Source organism: Lepidochelys kempii, chromosome 1 (genome assembly GCF_965140265.1).
Source record: "Lepidochelys kempii isolate rLepKem1 chromosome 1, rLepKem1.hap2, whole genome shotgun sequence".
NCBI lineage: Eukaryota > Metazoa > Chordata > Testudines > Cheloniidae > Lepidochelys > Lepidochelys kempii.
In genome coordinates, this window is record NC_133256.1 from 331413399 (window position 1) to 331431037 (window position 17639).

Genomic DNA, 17639 nt, shown 5'->3' on the forward strand with positions numbered 1-17639 from the left:
AAAAAATATTTGGGGGGTCTGCCATGATGGGTGGGTCTGCTCTCAACCAGAAGGAAAACACAACTCTTGAACCCTGAGACTCTAGGAACAGTCCCGGACAATATGGGGAAAAGAACTAGCTATACTATACTATAAAACTCTAACTATACTAATATAAAAACTGTAGAACTATTTACACAATTTATTTACAGACTATCAAGGAGAAATTCTGGAGAAATCTGTGGGCACAGGGATTCTGACTCAGGACATGTGGCAGCAACAAGGAACTGGAGAGGTGTCGGCCTCTACTGCCTCTTCTTCCCTCAGTCTGGAGCACAAAGAGAACCACTGCACATGTGCTGGCCAACAGACACTGCTTGTTAGAATTTCCAGATTCAGGCATATGGAATACACATAGGGACCAGCATTTGGAGGAGCAGTCAGGGTGTATGAGCTAGAAATGCCAGATACAGATTGGGGTACTATTCCTGGCTCTGTCACAAAGGCTATGACCAGAAGCAAGTAACAACAACAATAATACTAACCTACTGCCCCCCCCTCCCCCGAAGCTATGTTAATTGCAAAGCACTTTGAGATCCTTAGCCTGAAGGAGATCTTGAAGGAGATACCATAGCCATTACAGGCCACCTTCTCCATAATTCAGCTATTAACAACCTAGAGAAAGGCAAACAGCTACAACATATTTTGTTTTTTAAACATGTTTTTGCTAAAATTCGTTCTGTAAGTAACAGCAATAAAACACTACTATCTACAGTATAGGGCTCCAAGAATAAATTTAACAGTAGCCTCAGTCTCAGAGGATTAAGCTAGGTCAGGCATTGCTTTCATTTTAATTATGTTAACACTGAAAAACAGAAAATTGCCACAGCGGGGGCATGGCATGCTGGGGGGCTTGTAGAGTATGTGTAGAGTCTCCAGTCATGGGACAGCTGGATTACAGTTCCAGAGCTACCAATCTATAAAGGAAGAGACTGTAGCTGTGGTCAGATGGGGTTTCCTCTGCATTGCCAGGAGATTGAAAATGTTTTGATAAGATGAGGCCCAGACCTCAAGAAAGATACCACAGTATTTTACAGCAAACGCCGCAGTTATAGCCACGGTAAGGGATAGTGTTTAGAGCTACTCCTGTAGAGTGGTGCAGTGCCTTTTTTAACAAAGTATAAACTTGCATTATCAATAGTTAAAATTTTCAAAAGCTCTTAAGTGGCGTAGGAACCTTTTTTCACTAACTAATTATTTAATAAAGGCCTCATTGTGCTAGGTCCTGAACAGCTATAGTTCCTGACCCGAAGAGCTCACAAACTAAGATCATAAGAAAGACAAAGAGTGAGAGAACTGGAGGATTATCATCCCTATTTTACAACAGGGAACTAAAACAGAGATACTAAGCGTCACACAGAAAATCTCTGGCAGGGCCAGGAATTGAACCCATATCATCTGGCTGTCTATCCAGTGCCTTAATCTTCCTGTAACACCGGAGGTATTGTGTCTGGAGGTAGCAATAGCTCTTGCGGTGCTCATCAGCATGGCAACCATGTAGTGTGGTTAGCAAACGGGAAAAGAGACCAGAAAAATACATGTTTAGGTACCAAAAATAATATTTTGGACACTTGAACAGTTCTTTTAAAAAATGAACAGTCCTAGCTAACTGAGACACGGAATTATTTTTTATTGAAGCAAACCTGTTGTAGGCTGTATAGAATACAGAGGAGAAAATGGAGAGAAAAATAAAAGATATTCAGATAGCTGTACTTATATTTTTTTCTCTTCTTGATATGCATATTTAACTCTCACAGATGACAATGGAATAGTTCTTAGCAACTAAATTCAGATTTTCAACAGTCCAGCTGGTTTATGCAAAGAGGAAATTAAAGGAGAAGCTGTGAAAGTACAAACATTCCCATTTTTGTCTTCACCCAAAACAGCAATAAATAAGTAAGCTGCCATACCAAATCTGCAGCCAAAGCAAATATTCCAGTAGCACTATACATTTGTGTAGTGTCTCTGACTCATGGATCTCAAAGTCCATGGATCTTACCACAATTTCTTACTTAAACTTCACAACATACTAGTGAGGTATTGTTAGAACCCATTTTACAAATGGGCAAAGAGAGGTTATACAATCTGCCCAAAGTTGCATTGTGGTCTAGTAACTAAGAACCCAGGTATTTTGGCTTCCATTGCAAGAGTGAATATTCCCTGAAATCATTCTAAGCCACCTGTGGGCAGGACTTAAAAAAATTATAGAAAAAAGAGAAAAAGTAAGCAAAAATCGATAGTAACAAGTGAAAATGTAGCAGAAATATAAAGCCCTCTCAGTGTTTGATGTCTTGTACTTCTTATGGAATTTCTGTGTATTTTTATCTGTGAACATAAATGATCAAGATGCGCCCATGGAGAGTGGGCAGCAAATGGGACAGGAGGTTATTTATAAATGTACACCCTGCCACAGATGGTTTTTAAAGGGTCAGCTCCACTTTTTAGACTAGTACAGAAGGAAGTTTCATCACGTATGTAATCTGAGCTATTAAGCCAAAAGAAAGAAATACCCTAAGCATCCAGTCAAGTGGAGACACTTAACTTCCCTGCCAAGAGCAACCAGTTTGTGAAAGTGAGACTGTATTAAAAATACAGGTAAAGATAGAGATACTTGGTTATTGCATGCCATTCTTTCAAAGAAGTATCGATCCAACCTCCATATAATTGTGTGAAATCTAGGGTTGCCAACCTTCTGACTAGAGAAAGACAAACACCCTTGCCACGTCCCTGCCCGAGGCCCCATCCCCCGCTCACTCCATCCCCCCCTTCCCTGCCTCGCTCACTCTCCCCTTGCTCCTTTTCACTAGGCTGGGTCAGGCGGTTGGGGTGCAGGAGGGGAGTCTGGACTTGGGGATGGGGCCGAGGGTTTCAGAGTGTGGGAGGGGGCTCCCACACTGGGGCTGGGGCAAGGGATTGGGGTGTGGGAGAGGGTGATGGCTCCAGCTAGGGGGGTGTGCTCCAGGGTGGGGCCAGAAATTAGGGGTCCAGAGTTTCGGAGAGGACTCCGGGCTGGGACACGGGGTTGGGATGTGGAAGGGGGTGAGGGCTCTGGCTGGGGGGCGGACTCTGGTGTGAAGCCGAGGATGGGGGTTCGTAGTGCGGGAGGGGGCTCAGGGCTGGGGCAGGCAGTTGGGGTGCGGGAGGGGATGCGGGATGCAGGCTCCGGGAGAAATTTGGGTTCAAAAGGGGGTGAGGAATGCGGGCTTTGGGTGGCATTTATCTCAGGCGGCTCCCAGAAGCGGACAGCATGTCCATCTCCTAGGTGTAGGCATGGCCAGGCGGCTCTTCATGCTGCCCCCGTCCGCACACACCACCCCCGCAGCTCCCATTGGCCGCGGTTCCCATTGGCCACGATTCCTGGCCAATGGAAGCTGCGGAGCCAGTGCTCAGGGCAGCTCTGTGCCTAGGAGCTGAACATGGCAGCCGCTTCCGGGAGCTGCGCAGAGCCAGGGCAGACAAGGAGCCTTAGTTGTGCCACCAGACTTTTAACAGCCTGGTCAGCAGTGCTGACTGGAGCTGCCAGGGTCTCTTTTTGACCAGGCATTCTGGTCAAAAACCAGATACCTGGCAACCCTAGTGCAATCATTGATGCGTGCAGTCTTTGTATACTATCATGTGAGGCCATACACCTGCAGAACTCATTTTCGTTCACGTTGATTAAATTTTCAGATGTAACTTCTCTCATGTACGCACATTATGCCAGATCCAACTTCTGTTGAAGTCACTTGCATTGAGTGATGGGTTAGGCCAACAAGCAATATTACACAAAAATTATGTGCGCGGGAGCTCATATGCACAGAGGCTTTGTTTTGTTCAGCTGAACAATATAGATTGCATTTCAAAATTGTTGGGTAAAAGCCCATCACCTGCCTACATCACACTACTGCCTACACTAAATATACCCTTGTCCTTTGCAGCACATTTCTGAAAAATTCATCAGTGTTGTTGCCAACATGTCTTTTCTTTTAACTGTTAGTGTTACTGGCAATTTTTAAATCAGGATTGGATTATTTAATAAAAGATACACTCAACTTCAAACAGAAATTATTTGGGGTATGTTTTATGGCCTGTGTTACATAGAAGGTCAGATGAGATGATCATAATGGTCTCTTTCTGACCTTGCAATTATTGGCAAAAGATAATATTGCTGCACTCAGAACATAAGGGGAAGCCTTCAATCACGCAAATATTAAGGAGACTGTAATGCCCTTTTTCACACATTTTATTCTGCTACAACAAGGCTTTTAATCGGCTGCATGGTTGAGCAGGTATCCATTCAGAGGTAGTATTAATAAAACCATGCTTAATCTCAGAGGTCCTATCTTCACCGGCAAAAATGTGCATTTTTCAATTGAGCTAAGCTACCTCAATTGAACCACATACACACACACCCTTAACATCTGAGTAGACAGCTTAATACCAGAGCTGAGCAATGAACGGAATTTGTCCCATGGGAAATTCTGATACTTCAACATTCCCAAATCACAACAAAAACGTTGAAATATCAAAAATATTTTGTTGATTTGGAAATGTCAAAGCATTTCATTTTGAGTCAGTTCAACATAAAACTACATCTGCTTACGATGTTCCTGTGCCTCACGGTTGTTGTTCAGGTAACTCATGCCCTCATTCTCCCCTATGGCTCAGCTCCCTGGCTGGAAGACATCTCCCATGATGCACCCGCAGTCAGAGGGGAGACCACATTGCATCATAGGAGACGTCATCCAGCCAGGGAGCCCAGCCAATGGAAGAGAATGTGGGCATCAGGCATCCAAAATACTACTCCAAATCAGGTAACATAGAACTGTAGTTTAATGTTGTGTTGCCTTGAAACAAAGTGGAAAATCAAAAAAATTTCTGCAAAATTGAAGTTTTCCTATCAAAAATTCCAATTTTGCAGAAACTGAATTTTTCATTCAAAATTGTTGTGACAGAAAATTCCAGACAAGCTCTATTTAATATCTTTAATATTAATTTGAGCTAGTCATGTTGTAGCTACCTATTTTAAATGTGTTAAACAGGACCTATATAGGCATTACAGGGAGTTTTGAACTGAGTTAGCTCATTCAAATTAGCTTAACTCATTTGAAGAACACAACTTTTTGCCTACACAGACTTGGCCAGATGGACTCATACATCTTAAATATCTCTCATTTTGAGGAAAATCATTCATTTCAGTTCCAAAAATACTTAAATTCTATACAAGGATGGTACCTATAACTTTTCTTGCAGAAAAATTATTTCCAAAGAAATAAAAAATCATGGTGCCATGGTTACAGACACAGTTATCTAATACTAGAAGAAAAAAACTCTGTGGCATTTCCTGCACAACTCTAATATTTGTATGCCTCTCATTTGGAATTTTGTGACACTTTGTGTCCCATATTTGAGCCTTGGCAGATTGTAGGGGGGTAGACAGGCTTACTTTCTGGGAATAGTAAATATATAAACCTAACTAAGATTAACTAAACGTAATTTCTCTCCTTGCTAGAAAAGCACCTGCTATCTTCATCCATTTTTTCACAATAATCTCTCCATACAAATGTCATACTATTTTCTTAATATATGCAGACCAGAAATAGAATAATGAATCCCCTCTGAGTTATTTCCAATGCTTGATGGAGTGACACTTTCATATATCACGTACAAAACCATCAGATAATGTTGTCCAAAAATCTTCATCATAGAGGTTTAGCACAGAGGTGTATTACACCACTGCAGATTTTGTTACAGAAGGGTGAATTTTCATTTATAGTCATGCTGGCAACCTGGGGGAAACCAGTATATTATTGGGAAAGTCAACACCAATATTGCTTATTATAACCTTGCCCCAACTTTGTTTCTGCTACATGCCTAGGGAACATCATTTACCCAGTGGAGCCCCTTAGCAATGCCAGCGTATGAACAATGAGACGGCTGATGTCATTCACTGGTATCTCCCTTCGGGCATCGCTAAAAGATGTATTGTCCTCTTGAATCATACTCGCTCTCAATTTAACACTTTGATACACTTTAGTCCCATTGGTAGGACTGTGGTGATTAGTAACAGCTATGCCTGACTTCATTTCTGCTCTCAGTCAAAGTTGAAGCTGTAGGTATAAATGTACCTACATTTCAGATCAACTTTGTGCAGCACAGATGATCTGTTTACAAAATCAGTAAAGTATATGGGGAAGCTACTGTATGGCACAGAAATGTGCATGGTAGATGAAGAGGAACTGCTAGTAGAAGGCAACAGATTACGATTCAGAAGATAACAAGGGAGTATCACAACTGTGTAAAAATGACCTGGAGGACGGCATAAACTCAGAAGTCACAGTGTGCACTGATGACAAAAACAGGAAGCTGTGAACAGAAAAATCAATGCAAAATATCTCAACCATTAACGTTTATGGCAAGATGAATGAAGTAGGTAATGTTTAACCTAAGGTAATGGAATGGAAGACTCTAAATCACAGAGACTAATCTCAGACTGATAATTAATAGAGAACACAAGCCAGAAACAAAACTGAAGTTGGTAACAGTATTACCAAACCTCACGTGTCTATTGGGAGTCTTGCACTATTTTGGCATATTTCTGAAAGACTCAGCTCCTGGAGTCTTGTGAATACATGAGAATCTCAGCTTTCATTTTAAAAACATTTCTAGCCCAAGTGGCTGTGGAGAAAATGTGAATGTACCCTAATGGATCAGACCTAGAAAGTAAAACAAAAAAACAACACCCCAATTTTTTTTTAATCTCACGCTTATTAAGCCAGTCGTATGATTTGGGAATACGTTACTCATAATTATTGAATACTTGAGGTTGGCAATAGTGCGGTAATATACGCTAAACTTGTATGCACAACATTTGTTAGTAGTTATAAAAAGAAAATGAAGTCTTTTGCAGACAAATTCCTCCCTAGACTATTCCCATGTAACCCTTCTGAAGTTTCACAGCTGCACCACAGGGGAAATTATGACTTTTGAAGGGTATGTAGGTATTTAATATAATGGCAGACAATATTCTGAAAGGAACTGACTAGGATTTAAATATACAGTTTTCCAGCATGCACAAAAGGGTATATGTACATATATGTATATACACACACACACTTTTATGCCTATATACATATAAAGGCATAAAAAAGTGTGTGTATATACACACATGGCATTAAAAAGTTAAACAAAGATTGGGAGAACGTTTCATAGGAATAGAGGTAAACACTTGAATACTGGGAGTCTGCAGAAGTCCAACGCAATGCTTTGCCAACTGGAGCAGATGAATATGCAATTGTGGTAGGCTGGATGAGGGTTATATATATTCAAAGTATGCTCATCCAAGGAGGGGCTGATGCATCTGTTGTATTTGTTTAATTAATGTTTGTAAATCATAGAAATCCTCAGATGATTAAAAACACCTCATGAAGGCCAGCTAAAAATGGTAATTTCTGAGCTGTTTCAGCACCAAAGAGGGAGCATTAGGACGTAAGCAACTCTGAGCAAAATTCACATCTGTGCAGAAGGTTTAAGTGATGCTTAGGAACTCGGAATATTGGTTGATCATAGGACGACTATGAGCCACCAATGTGATATGGCCATGAAAAAAGCTAATGCAGTCTTGGGATGCATCAGGTGAGGTATTTCCAGTAGAAATAAGGAGTTTAGACTTGAAATTAGAGAAAAGTTTCTAACCATCAGAGGAGTGAAGTTCTGGAACAGCCTTCCAAGGGGAGCAATGGAGGAAAAAGACATATCTGGCTTCAAGACTAAGGGTATGTCTTCACTACCCACTGGATCAGTGAGTAGTGATCGATCTATCGGGGATTGATTTATCATCTAGACGCGATAAATTGATCCCCGAATTGATGCCTATACTTCACCCCGGCAGGAGGAGTAAGCGGAGTTGACGGGGGAGCTGCCACGGTTGACTCGATGCCGTGAGATGGCCAGGAAGTCAAAGTATCTTAGTTCGACTTACAGCTACATGAAGAGCGTAGCTGAAGTTGCGTATCTTAGTTCGAACCCCCCCGCCCAGTGTAGCCCAGGCCTAAGCTTGATAAGTTTATGGAGGGGATGGTATGATGGGATAGCCTAATTTTGGCAATTAATTGATCTTTGACTATTAGCGGTAAATATGCCCATTGGCCTGTGATGGGATGTTAGATGGGGTGGGATCTGAGTTACTACAGAGAATTCTTTCCTGGGTATCTGGCTGGCGAATCTTGTCCACATGCTCAGGGTTTAGCTGATCACCATATTTGGGATCAGGAAGGAATTTTCCTCCAGGGCAGACTGGAAGAGGCCCTGGGGGTTTTTCGCCTTCCTCTGCAGCATGTGGCACGGGTCACTTGCTGGAGGATTCTCTGCTCCTTGAAGTCTTTAAACCACAATTTGAGGACTTCAATAGCTCAGACATAGGTTAGGGGTTTGTTACAAGAGTGGGTGGGTGAGATTCTGTGGCCTGCGTTGTGCTGGAGGTCAGACTAGATTATCATAATGGTCCCTTCTGACCTTAAAGTCTATGATTCTATAATTCTGGCCCTCTACACAGGGTGAATTTCTTTTGATGGATAAAGTGGCAAGGTAAGTACAATGCCAGGAGTCTGAGTCTCCCATGTTTCAACAGGAGTTCTTCATATGCATCAGGAGACTACAGCCACACAGGTATAAATAACAAGCCCTGTAATAGGTGCCTATTGTTAGTGGCATTACCAACCCTAAGCATTGAAAAATCATCAATTAGGCCCCAAACGTTCATGAAAGTGGCTAAAAATGAAGAGGTTTTTAAAAGAATAATTTGGGGGTTCTTCTTATTTGCCTTCTTGGTTTTGAGCCTTTACTGTGCATTCACTTAATTTTTCAAGATTTTCTCAGCAACCATGGGGGCTAGAAACTTACTTTTTTCAGATGAAAACTGAGATTCTCACATATTCTCTTGATTTCAGCAGCTGAGATTTTAAGAAAAACAATAAAACTTGTGGGACTAACAATAAAATTGCAAAAACTGGCAACACTGCCTTATGTGTACATGTGTACTAAGGTGAACACTAAGCCAGCCTCAGAACACCCAGTGACACATTGTAGGTGAACAGCATGACATCCATTTTATACTTGGGTAAGCTAAATCACAGAGAAGTTAAAAGATCATGTATTAAAGATATAGCCCTGCATTAAGAATGGGGAAAGCTAAGAGATCTGGAAGAGTAATCAGGAATTCCTCCTGGCGAAGCACAAAAAGCAATGGCAGATCCACAATCCTTTAAATGGGTACAGCATATGGTGACCCCCTGGTCCAGACTACTATACTGGCAGATGCAAGTGTATGTCTTTCCTCACCACCTGTAAGGAGGCTAGTACTGAAGGCTAATACAGAGCAGTGGTTTCACTCCCCAGCCAGCCACTGGCACTCAAATCAGGTACAACTGGAGTGGGATGAAGGCTGCTTGTGCTCTCTCCCCTCACTCCTAGATGGCCAATCACAATCTGGCTTTAACTGACTTGTCCCAGGCTACACTAAGAGTCAGTGTGAAGATGAGAGAACCCAAGTGACCCATCTCCCAGTCCACTGTTCCATCCTTTAGACCCCACTTCAAGGTATGCCTGTTTCTAGATTTAACACTAGGAAAGGCAAGGGAGTCAACACACTTCGGGCTTGTCTTCACTACTGGGGTATGTCGACCTAAGTTACGCTACTCCAGCCACATGAACAACATAGCTGGATTCAAGATAACCTAGGTTGACTTACCCCGGTGTCTTACCGCACTGCATTGATGGGAGATGCTCTCGGAGAACTGGAATACCGGGGTCAACTGGAGAGCAGCAGCATAAATCTCCCTGGTAGTGAAGACAAGCCCTTGGAGTGCTCCATGCAAATCTGGTCAGCATCTCTTAGGAAGGGCATTGTTGAGATTGAAAATGGCAACAGAAGGCTACTCTGAAATGAATCAGGGTTTTGTGGGTATGAGTTACAAGAAGCAATTAGCCAGACTTGGCCTATTTAGAACACAGAACAGGAAAGGAAAAGGAAAAGATCACTGCCAATGAGCAGTTTGAAATAGCAACTACTTGCAATTCAAAACATAAGGGATCATGGGATTAGAACAGAGGGCTGACTTCTTATAAGAAGTTCAAGGTGAATTTCATTTACACTGAAGGTGGTTGAAATATGGACTAAAATGGCCAGTCAGCAGTAGAATAAACACACTGTGAAGCTTCAGCCAACACATGAACACACTGTTGGCAGAGGAAAATCAGGGGCTACCATCACGGAAGACATGAGAGTTAAAAAGATGAGACGATAAAGGCTAAGTGATTTACTTAGAGATACATCTTATATGACCCAACTTTCATGGGGTGTCTGTCTCAAAACACATCTTCCCAATGGATGATGTACAAATATTATAACAAAATAAGTTACCTTAGAGGATCCAGTATTCAGTCAGTGTTTCAAGATTACTAATGACTGTAGAGTACTATCATCTTCATGTCATGAACAGTCATGTGCACTTAGAGGAATATTTTCCAACCTATTTATCTTTTGATTTGCCATTTGGCCCAGGTCCCTAATGTGTCAATCAATACTATAAACGTCTTCCCTATGCCAACTAACTAATGAGTTGATTTTCTATCATGAAGTCACCAGCCCTCATTCAGCATATGTCAAATCCTGTACATATCAGGCTGACACTGCCCCTACATTTATAAGCAGCAAAAACAACAACAGTAAAAACATGCATCAGTAAAACATGAAGACTCAAAAAGAATGATAAATAAGTAGAAGAGAGAGATCGAATTAGTACTCACCACCAGGGCTTTCGATCTATTACTCAGTAGTTTTTCAATATCTGTGGCCGCCATTTCCACCAATTTACGTGCATTGTTGGCTTCCACTGTATACAGATTGTTGTGTTTCGTATAAATCTGCATGAGAAAAGGAAATCATTCAGAACTAGCACATGGGCCTCTTTATTTACATTGTAATAACAGCACAGTAGCCTAGTGAATTGAATACAGGACTGTGAGACAGGAACTCTTCAGTTATTATCCATTTCTCAAAAACCTACGTTAAGCTGGGCAAGCCACAGCCTCTCTGCTTGAAAATTGTGTCCCCATTGATTTGGGGATTATGAGGGCATAATGTAGGGCTGAATTTATTATCATTACTGTTAATATTAACACTCAGCACTCCTGGGGCTATTATGATAATTATTACTAATTATTTGCATTGCAATAAAGCCTAAAGGATCAAAGATCAGAGCCACACTGTGCTAGTCACTGTGCACACATATAATGAACCGACAGTTCCTACCCCAGGGAGCTTTGGATTTCTAAGTTTCAGTTTCCCTGTCTCTAGAAAGGATATTGTAGTTACCTCACTACTACCCATCTCACAAGGATGGCTGAAGGATTAGTGCCTCTGTTAGTCTTTGGCGATCTAAAGTACTATGGGATCAATTCTGCAAGGAGATGAGCAGATCAAAATCAGCAGATTTAACAGTCCTCCACATCTGCAAGCAATGCTCTGCTCCTTTCAGGATTGAGCCTTAAAAATGATGGCTCTCATTTTCAAAAATGGTTAAATGGTTCTGGGTGCCTCCAGTTTTTTGTTTTGTTTTGTTTGGGGGTGGGGGGGTAAGATACTTGACCTGAGATCTTAAAGGGCCCTGACTTTCACAAAGTGCTGAGCATCCCCTATCTGAAAATCAAATGCCTATAAAAGTACCTGAAGTTGAGCCCAGAAATCACTGATGTATTGTATTCTTCCTAAAAGATTAAGAGACAGATACTCAAGGTGAATCAGTGTACCACTACTGAAGTAAACATATTTATGCTGATTTCCACCTCCTGATAATCTAGACACTTATTTACCTTTATTTTAGTAAGGTATATCGTTCACCTAGGGGTTTGTTTGTTGTTTTAATATTGTCCTTACTTCCATGATTTAAAATTCACCATGTTGAGGGAGTACCTAGTTCTGTTATTCTGTGGTGTTTCTAAGGGGGATAACTACCAAAAAACAGAGAGGAGTGGGGTTTGCTTCTGTTTTTTAAAGGACACCCCCTTCTTCCTACACAACATCCTTAAAGGGAAAGAAAAACCCTAACAATAATCTGGAAAAAGAAAGAGTATGTACCTTATGGCTAGATAGTGAATGGGGAAAACTAATTTATGCAACCAACAGATGGTCTGAGGTCACACAAGTGCTTTGCCTCTCTGAAACATTGCCTGATAGGGGTTATAATGTCTTGTGGGAAGTAATTCTAGGCGCACACACACAGGAACAGGTCCAACACTAATTCACTGGCCGAGCTCCAGCAGAAAGAGCTCAGAAACTATCCAGCAGACAAATTCTACCAGCTGTGCCAGGGTTCTCAGGGTATGGTGGCTTTAAAGGGACACACCAATATAGGGATCTGCCGCTTGCAGCTGGTAGATTTTGAATATTGCCAGGTCTGACATCATTCTCATGAATGAAACCAGTCATGTCTGATAATTCATGTGAATGACAGAACTGACAAGACTTATCATTAGTTTCAATCAGTTTTGATTTCCAGAACACTGGATTATATACTTTTTTTTTTAATCATAAACTTTTTCTCCCTCAAAACTGATTTAAAAAGAAAAGTGTTTTAATTCTTGCTTTTGGGAAGATATCCCCCAAACACCTATAGAAAATCCACCACTGAAGCCTAGGATTACATAAGATCTCACAAGCAAATATAAGTCCACTGTGCTGCAAAAAGTGGTGATTCAGTCATGGATGCTTCTTGCTCAGATGATAGGCAGCCAATGCTCCAGTGAGGGGCAAGAGGAGCACACTAAAGATCTCATGACTCATTTTGCAAATCTTAGTGTTTTGGTCGAATTCCAGCATGGCTAATTATCTCATGCCTTCCTAAAGTTCCCACTGCAAGTCCAAAACCAAATTAGACATCATGGACAAGATAGTCAGATGGCAAAGCATGTACAATTAGAGACAGATTTTACAAGGTGCTCAGGTCCTAGTTAGTCATCTAAATAAAGGCTGGATTTTCAAAGCTACTTATCAACCAAAAGAGACATCATCCAGCCAATGTCTTCTGAAAATCTGGCCCTATTTTTGTAATGACAAATGTATATTTAGTTACATTAGACAGGATTACAAAACCATAGAAGGGATATATGCTTCAGGGCATAAACCAACTATTAATTGATCGGGGTTAGATAGAACATGTTAAAAAATATAGAATTTAGATAAGTTAGATGCATTCAAGTTGGCAAGGACTGATGAAATTCACACTAGGGTACTTAAGGAACTAGCTGAAGCAATCTCAGAACCATCAGCAATTATCTTTGAGAACTCAAGGAGGGGAAGGGCAGGTCCCAGAGGACTGGAAAAGGGGCAAACATCGTACCTAGCCTTAAAAAGGGGAACAAAGAGGACCTGGGCAATTATAGACCAGTCAGCCTAACTTCAATAACTGGAGATATACTGGAACGAATTATTAAACAATCAGTTTGCCAGCACTGAGAGGGTAAGAGGATTATATTATAAGCAATAGCCAACACGGATTTGTAAAGAAAAAATCATGCCAAACCAACCTAATTTCCTTCTTTGAAAGGAAAAGGAGTACTTGTGGCACCTTAGAGACTAACAAATTTATTTGAGCTTTCGAACAAACTTTCGTGAGCTACAGCTCACTTCATCGGATGCATTCAGTGGAAAATACAGTGCGGAGATTTATATACATAGAGAACATGAAACAATGGGTGTTACCATACACACCGTAACCAGAGTGATCACTTAAGGTGAGCTATTACGGGGGGGGGAAGGACCTCTTGTAGTGATAATCAAGGTGGGCCATTTCCAGCAGTTGACAAGAACGTCTGAGGAACAGTGGTGGGGGGGGAATAAACATGGGGAAATAGTTTTACTTTGTGTAATGACCCATCCACTCCCAGTCTCTATTCAAGCCTAAATTAATTGTATCCCATTTGCAAATTAATTCCAATTCAGCAGTCTCTCGTGGGTTACTTGCCTAGTGGATAGGAGAAAGCAGATCTGATATGCCTCTATTTTTTTGGGAAGGCTTTTGACAGAGTCCTCCATAACATTTTCATAAGTATCAGAGAGGTAGCCGTGTTTGTCTGTATCCACAAAAACATCTGATGCATCTGAAGAAGTGGGTTTTTTACCCATGAAAGCTTATGCCCAAATAAAAATGTTAGTCTTTAAGATACCACCGGAATCCTCGTTATTTTCACAAGCAAACTCGGGAAATATGGCCTCAATGAAATTACTGTAAGGTGCACAACTGGTTGAAAGACCATACTCAAAGAGTAATTAACAATGCCTCACTGTCAAACTGTGTGTGGCGGGGGAGGGGGAAGGGAGATGTATCTAGCGGGGTCCTTCAGTGGTCTGTCCTGGGGTTTGGTTCTATTCAATATTTTCTTTAATGACTTGGATAATGGAGTAGAGAATATGTTTATAAAAATTGTGGATGATACCAAACTGGAAGGAGTTGCAAGCACTTTAGAGGACAGGATTAGAATCCAAAAGGACCATAATAAATTGGACAACTGGACAATCAACAAGATGGAACTCAGTAAAGACAAGTACAAAGTATTGCACGTAGGAAGGAAAAAATCAAATATAAAATGTGGAATAACTGGCGAGGCAGTCATACTGCAGAAAAACCTCTAAGGGTTATAGTGGATCACAAATTGAATGAGAGCCAATAATATGATGTATTTGCAAAAAAAAACGCTAGTATCATTCTGGGGTGTATTAACAGGAGTGTCATATGTAAGACATGGAGGTAACTGTTCCACTCTATTTGGCACTAGTAAGACCTCAGCAGGCGTATAGTGTCCACTTTTAGGAACCACACTTTAAGAAAGATGTGAACAAACAGGAAAGAGTCCAGAGGAGAGCAACAAAAATGATATAAGGTTTAGAAATTTGACCTATGGGAGAAGTTTAAAAAAACCTCTAGGCATGTTTATTCTTGAGAAAAGAAGACGGTCTTCAAATACGTTAAAGGCTGTTATAAAGAGGAGGGTGATCAATTGTTCTCCATGTCCACTGAATGTAAGTTAATAAGTAACAAGCTTAATCTGCAACAAAGGAGATTTAGCAAAAAGAAAAGGAGTACTGTGGCACCTTAGAGACTAACCAATTTATTTGAGCATAAGCTTTTGTGACCTACAGCTCACTTCATCGGATGCATACTGTGGAAAACACAGAAGATGTTTGTTTTTATACACAGAAATCATGAAAAAATGGGTGTTTATCACTACAAAAGATTTTCTCTCCCCCCACCCCCTCTCCTGCTGGTAATAGCTTATGTAAAGTGATCATTCTCCTTACAATGTGTATGATAATCAAGGTGGGCCATTTCCAGCACAAATCCAGGTTTTCTCCCCCCCTCCTCCCCCCCACAACAAACCCACTCTCCTGTTGGTAATAGCTTATCTAAAGTGATCACTCTCCTTACAATGTGTATGATAATCAAGGTGGGCCATTTCCAGCACAAATCCAGGGTTTAACAAGAACGTCTGGGGGGGGGGTAGGAAAACAAGGGGAAATAGGTTATCCTGCATAATGACTTAGCCACTCCCAGTCTCTGTTCAAGCCTAAGTTAATTATATCCAATTTGCAAATTAATTCCAATTCAGCAGTCTCTCCCTGGAGTCTGGATTTGAAGTTTTTCTGTTGTAATATCGCAACTTTCATGTCTGTAATCACGTGACCAGAGAGATTGAAGTGGTCTCCGACTGGTTTATGAATGTTATAATTCTTGACATCTGATTTGTGTCCATTTATTTTTTTATGTAGAGATTTAGGTTAGATATTAGGGAAAACTAGAAGGATAGTCAACCACTGGAATAGGTTACCAAGGAAGGTTGTGGTATCCCCATCATTGGAGGTTTTTAAGTACAGGTTGGACAAACACCTGTCAAGGATGGTCTAGGTTTATTTAATCCAGCCTCTCAGCAAGGGGTGGGTGGAGTAGATGAACTCTAGAGGTCCCTTCCAGCCCTATGTTTCTATGATTCCATGTGCGTTTTATCCCATAATTGACCACTACAGAGTTTCTTGTACGTTGCTCTGAGGCATCTAGTGCTGGCCATTGTCAGAGATAGGATACTAAATTAGATACTGGTCTGATCTAGTCTGGTAATACATATATCTACATTTCTAGCCAAGTCATGATCATGGCCAAGAGCCTGGTACATTGGGGAGAAGGGACATAAAAACTGTTTCACGGGACTGCCAAAAAGACCAAATCTGAGCTCAGTTTTGTAATCTCAAGAGGTCTGGATTTAAACAAACTGCACCAAACCTACCAGGATCTTCTATCAACAGTCAATACCCATCTTGACCACTTAAGAGACAATCATGGTAATCTTAGTGATCCTCATATACGCAAAGCCTCTGATTTTGAAGCCGAATGCAGTACCATAGACACTAATGATGGGCAGAGCCATTACTGATCATGGATTTTTACGGTTTGATAACTGTGCAACAAATATGATTAAAATGTTAATGAGATTTTACAAAGAAATTAAATCAATTGGAAATAATTTTTACTCTTCCAGGGTGTCAAAAGAACCATTTTTCATTTATTTGAAATTTTTCATTAAAATTTTGCTTTTGAAAATTTCCAGTTTTTTCATTTTACCCATGCCTTTCCCCCACTTTTGTTCTTTTTCTTTCCAGAGGGAGGCAAGAAAAAAATCCCAAACAAACAGAAAAAAAACTTTTTTTTTTTCATTTTTGGGTTTCACTGGCGGGCAGGGAGGGGGGGAACGTTTTGCAAAAATTTCCATTTGAAAGAAAAATAAAAATAAAAAAGGCTATTTTTGATTACAGGAAATATTTAATTCCAAACAATTGAATCAGCTCTGGTGTATTAAAATAAACCACCGCCCAATAATACTGCAGACATATAAATATATGCAAACCATCTTTCTGCACATATGGGGTTGAGGGTGGTGTATGCAGGTCGTGAGCTTTTGATGTAATAAGTGCTAGGGGTGATAAGGGAATTACTTTTTTTCCCCAACTCACCAGTTATAAGTGTCCTAGCACTGAGTGTTCAATTGCAGAGTCCTAAGAGAGGGACAATGTATGATGCTATCACATGTGCCTGCAAAATGCAGGATGTTGCCCACAGAACAAAGCACAGCACTAGAACCTCACCAGGTCTTTTAGCCTTTCAATTCACTGCAATATTTAAATACCCTTTATTGGTGGGGATTTGTGGGAAGTTGCAGGTAACTGAATAGCACTTTAGCCAAAATGCTGGGTACCACTTTCAGGAACAAGGAAACATTTTCATCTCCCTTCCCCTGCTCCTACTCCAAGAATAATCCACATAATTATAGTGAAAAAAGAAAAGGAGGACTTGTGGCACCTTAGAGACTAACAAATTTATTTGAGCATCAGCTTTCGTGAGCTACAGCTCACTGAATTGCACTGAAGTGAGCTGTAGCTCACGAAAGCTGATGCTCAAATAAATTTGTTAGTCTCTAAGGTGCCACAAGTCCTCCTTTTCTTTTCGCAGATACAGACTAACACGGCTGCTACTCTGAAACCTATAATTATAGTGGAGATCCAACAATGCCAAACT

General features: G+C 40.9%; 1 protein-coding gene across 4 annotated transcripts in view; it reads right to left on the reverse strand.

The window, feature by feature from the left end:
* CACNA2D1 (calcium voltage-gated channel auxiliary subunit alpha2delta 1) overlaps positions 1–17639 on the reverse strand; it is a 683143-nt gene that overhangs the window by 564864 nt on the left and 100640 nt on the right. For all 4 annotated transcript variants that reach the window (XM_073328631.1, XM_073328632.1, XM_073328633.1 and 1 more), the window contains exon 3: positions 10825–10941. In XM_073328631.1, the coding sequence (XP_073184732.1) occupies positions 10825–10941 (117 nt within the window). The remainder of the gene's footprint in view (positions 1–10824; positions 10942–17639) is intronic.